Source organism: Alligator mississippiensis, chromosome 11, assembly GCF_030867095.1.
Source record: "Alligator mississippiensis isolate rAllMis1 chromosome 11, rAllMis1, whole genome shotgun sequence".
NCBI lineage: Eukaryota > Metazoa > Chordata > Crocodylia > Alligatoridae > Alligator > Alligator mississippiensis.
The window spans coordinates 48,536,654-48,541,159 of record NC_081834.1 but is presented as its reverse complement, the minus strand read 5'-3'; the positions used below and the strand labels follow the sequence as shown (position 1 = coordinate 48,541,159).

Here is a 4,506-nt window from a genome sequence, read left to right as displayed (position 1 = left end):
GGGCAAAGGGGACGTTTTATCCAATTCCCCGAGATGCTATCTGTAAGGCTTGGGCCACAGGGTAGGGGTGGAATGGAGCTCTGGATAGACCCCCCTCCCACCCATAGCGGGGTGTAAAATGGGCAGCCTCCCACCTTAATTAACAACTTAATTAGTTACAACAAAGTGTGGCAGGAGAGACAGGTGGGCAGCATGCCCAGAGGCAGATGGGAAAATAGCTCTGTGGCTAGTTAGGGACCCCAACTTTGCTACACAATTCATGAATTATTTTATTTGAATCAGTACTTGCATCCAGTACATTTTGTATCCCAGTCTGCTCCAGTCTTTGCAGGTACAGAGAAATAAACTCTTTCCTTTTCACTTTCTCTATGTTCAAAGTCTCATTATGGTTGTAAAGTTAGGGAGCTTCCTCTTCTTTTCTCTTTCCTTTTTTAGTGATGCAATGCATTAACACAATTCATTTCATTCCAACAAAATGTACAGACCTACTTGTCAATAGTGACTTCTCATTTCTCATGATCAAACCTATCAAAGAGAAAAGGGGGTGTTTTAAATGGAGCTCTCACTTTTTTTTTCTCCCAAGGACTCTACTGATGAGCTCTGTGAAGTTTAATTGGTTTTAAACTGATGAGGGTAGAAAACTCAGGCCCAATTCCACCTGGAAAAGTGGCTGCTGGAAATGTGTCCATTTGAACACTTTACCTGTTTCCTGCAAAAGGATTTCAGCCTTTTGCAGGATATGGGCTACATAGGTTTTTCAATCACCCATAGTCTTGCAACAATCTGGTTAAATCTCCTCTAACAGGGGCTGGAGGCTTTTCCAAAAGGATCAAATGATAGAGGAGTCTGAATGCCTCTGATTTGCAGAAGGACAGAGTTAAGGCAGAGATCTTAGAAAAAAGAAACCGTAAATTTCTGAATGTTCCAGTCTGTTCTCCTGGCTTTGATCAAACCATTTACATAACAGCAAACTATGGATACTATCAATTCTAGTGGAGGACTCTGTGTTTTCCAACCAGTTTCCTAAGGGCTCCTAAAACATCCCTGTTTCTCAGGCTGTATATGACAGGATTCAGAACGGGGGTGATAATGGAGTAAAACACAGGCACAATCTTGTCTTGCCGTGTTGAGTGGTCAGCATTGGGTTTCATGTACGTGAACATTGCTGCCCCAAAGAACAGCCCCACCACAGTCAGGTGTGAGGAGCAAGTGGCCAGAGCCTTCTGCTGTCCTGTGGTTGACTTCATCCTTAGGACTGTAGCAAAGATTCGAGCATAAGAGGCTAGTATAATGGAAAAAGGGATAAGGAACAAAATACTGCTATTAAGAACCACCACAGTCTCATAGGTGGAGGTGTCGGAGCAGGACAATTTGAGAAGGGGAGGAATCTCGCAGAAGAAATGGTCAATGGATTTTGAGTCACAGTAGGGCAGACGCATGGTATAAATGGTATGAATTAAGGCATTTATGAGAGCAGAAATCCATACTGCTGCTGTCAGGGCCAGGCAAACTCTTCTGCTCAGGAGGACGGGGTATTGCAAGGGTTTGCAAATGGCTACATACCTGTCATAAGACATGACTGGCAGAAGGAGGCATTCTCCCCCTCCAATGGTCAACATGAGGAAAACCTGAGTCCCGCAGCCAGCCACAGAAATGGTGTTGCCTGGGGTCAGAAAGTCCACTGACATTTTGGGGATTATAAACAGGCTGGGGCAGATGTCCATGAAGGCCAATTGGCTGAGGAAAAAGTACATGGGGGTGTGAAGGGAGGGAGTCACCTGGATTAGAAATATGAGGAGAGCATTCCCAGACACAGCGGTAATGAAGGCAAGCAAAATCAGAGCGAGGAAGAACATGTGGACTTTGCTGTGATTCAGCAGTCCCAGCAGAATAAATTCAGTTGCATTTTGCCTCTCCACTTGCACTTCTCTTGGTTGGTTCTGAAGGAAATAAAGAGAGAGAGCTCATAAAAAGTGCATGTTTTGTACTGAATAAGCTTAGCGATGCCTTATTTTTGGCACATTTGCAAAAGGGCTGTCTGCTCCAAGCAGGAGAAACAGCAGTGGCAGCAGAAATCAGACTAGCTTCCATTTGGGACGGTGCCTTCAGCACTTTGCTGCCAAGTCAGACTCTTTCTTTGTCTGTTAGTCCCCCTTAGCACAGTTTCAGCAGGAAGGCTTTAGGGACCCTTAATCAAGTCCACATCTATGCGTTCCAATGAGAACATGAATGAGCATGTTGTGTACAGGCAGCCACAGATGTGAAAAGGATATGAAAAATCAGGTATGTCAGAGTGTCTGCTAGATGCCCTTTAACAACTGTGGCAGGTCCATAGGGTTGCTTGAGAAATGTGGGAGACACTTAGACAATTTAATAAAGACATTTGTATTGTGGTCTGGATCTGGCAAAGCTTGGGCACACGTTCAGCTTCATGGATGATAGTGGAGCCTCTTGCTTCTCTCAATGCCAGTAAAAGAGTGCAAAGTCTCACACATGTAGGAGGCTTTCAGGAGCCCAAATATTAATCTTTGAAATCCTAGTCTCTATGTGATTGATTCTTGTGAGGCACATTAAACAAAAAGAACAAACCTTGTATGCTCTTGCTAGGGGATGGATTCAAAAGAACTAGACATGAACATTTGAGCGAGATAAGCAAAAAAAAACAACAACAACAAAAAAATCCTTATCTGTAACTTTCAATGGATTATAGCTCAATATAAATAGGGTTTCTCTCCATGGTGGCTGTACAACCAGTATTTCACCCCTTATATGTCGTTCTGTAAACTCCTGCTCCTAATGCTATTCAGAAAGCTCTATAAATCACACCTTTACTAAAAAGCAACATTCTGCTTTAATCAAAGACAGAATGTTCAACTAATTCATGAAATTATCGCTACATTTACATATTATGCTCATCACCTTTTAATAGTTTTTCTACTAAAATTAATGCATGTTATTATTGATGCTACTATTTGAAATAATACATGAAGAAGCATTTACTCTGACCTTTATTTAAAAATCCTAACTGAAATCACATAAAGAAAAGTAAATAGAAGAGCAGTGGTGTTGGTAGTAAGATGTATGTATTTCTCAAGATCTAAACCTCTTTGACTGGAAAATCTTAGGAAACAGTGACTTACCTTCATCAGTCTTATGTAGTTGAGAGAGCAGTATCAGAAGGAGAGAATATTGATCTCTTGAGCCAGAAACTCTTCCAGATATATTCTATTGGGCTTGTCTATTCCTAGGACACTTCATTCATTTCCCCATCCCTCTAGTATATAAACACCTATAAGAGAACCATAATTTTGTGATCAATATTTATTGCAATATGGAAATAAATAATCAACTCCTGTAAATCTCATCTTTCTGTAATTCAAAAAGTAACAAAGAACATTGCATCATTGTAGACACAGGTAGTGAGGATTTGAATTAACATGTCCATCCTTTCATATTGTTCAGTATATTCTTACAGAAAGGAATCAGTTCAAAATACTTTGTGCATCAGTTCCATTTCCTTTTCCACAATGAAAGATTACATTACATCACATTAAATTCCAAAATATTTCATTAAAGATCCATGCCTGAAATATGAAAAGTTCTTTGTGGTTCTTACTGTAGACTAAAAACTGGATCACTGACAGGGTCATAAAAAGAATCTGGAATTAATACCAAAGAGACTGGTAGACCCTTTGCACTGAACATAGTACAGGAAGCCTGACGAATAACACTGCATCTCCAACTTGCTTCTACTGGTGCCCACATCAAGTTCTTGTAGGAATGAAAGCATGAGTAATTCTCAGAGAAAAGCCAGTCTTTTATATGCTGAATCACCATTGGGAGAATTACATCATCCAACCAGAGAGCATTTTAAAGCACTAAACAAAATGATTACATTAATTTTACCAGGCCCTGGGTGCTCTTTTCTCAAGTCTTTAATTAAAGTTCAAAAACAGGTAACGCCCTGCACTAACTTTCTCTACAGAGATGTAAGGGACCAACTGTGGCCTCCTGCTTAAGGAGATGTCTTTTCCTCTGTTGGCTCAAGGTGGGAGAGGCTGAAAAACAAGACATTTTGAAAAGTGGAAAAGAACGTTTAACTTCTTCCTAAATGAAATTCTGGTATTAGGACTGTCCAGTGTTACTGATTTTATTTTACTGCATAAGGGAAAGCATCCCAACATTTAGGAACCTTTGGTGGAAGAGGAATCCAGACACTGATTGGTCCTAGGTGACATTTATCAATGAGGACCAGCCATTCTTCATGCAAAACAAATCCCACAACAAGGGGTCAATTTTGAACATAGCAAGGGGAAAAAAATAAATGGTCTACAACTGGTCTCCATGCTGTACATTAACTGACTAATACTAATTATGGCAGGAGATGAGGCCCACACACCTCCATTTTTCAGAGTTTGGACACAAAGCAGCAGCAGGTTTTCTTGAGTTAGAACCAGAAATACAGTTAATTATCTGAGATCCGTTTGCCTGTAGACACGCATGTTC

At 40.7% G+C, this 4,506-nt stretch overlaps 1 protein-coding gene across 1 annotated transcript; it reads right to left on the bottom strand.

Annotated features, from left to right (window-relative positions):
* Positions 1–552: 552 nt before the first annotated feature.
* Positions 553–3,146, bottom strand: LOC132244048 (olfactory receptor 2T27-like). The gene is made up of 2 exons (XM_059714973.1): positions 3,141–3,146; positions 553–1,940 (listed from the first exon to the last, which is right to left on the bottom strand). The coding sequence occupies exons 1-2, from the start codon at positions 3,144–3,146 to the stop codon at positions 990–992; spliced, it is 957 nt and encodes a 318-aa protein (XP_059570956.1). The 3' UTR covers positions 553–989.
* Positions 3,147–4,506: the final 1,360 nt, after the last annotated feature.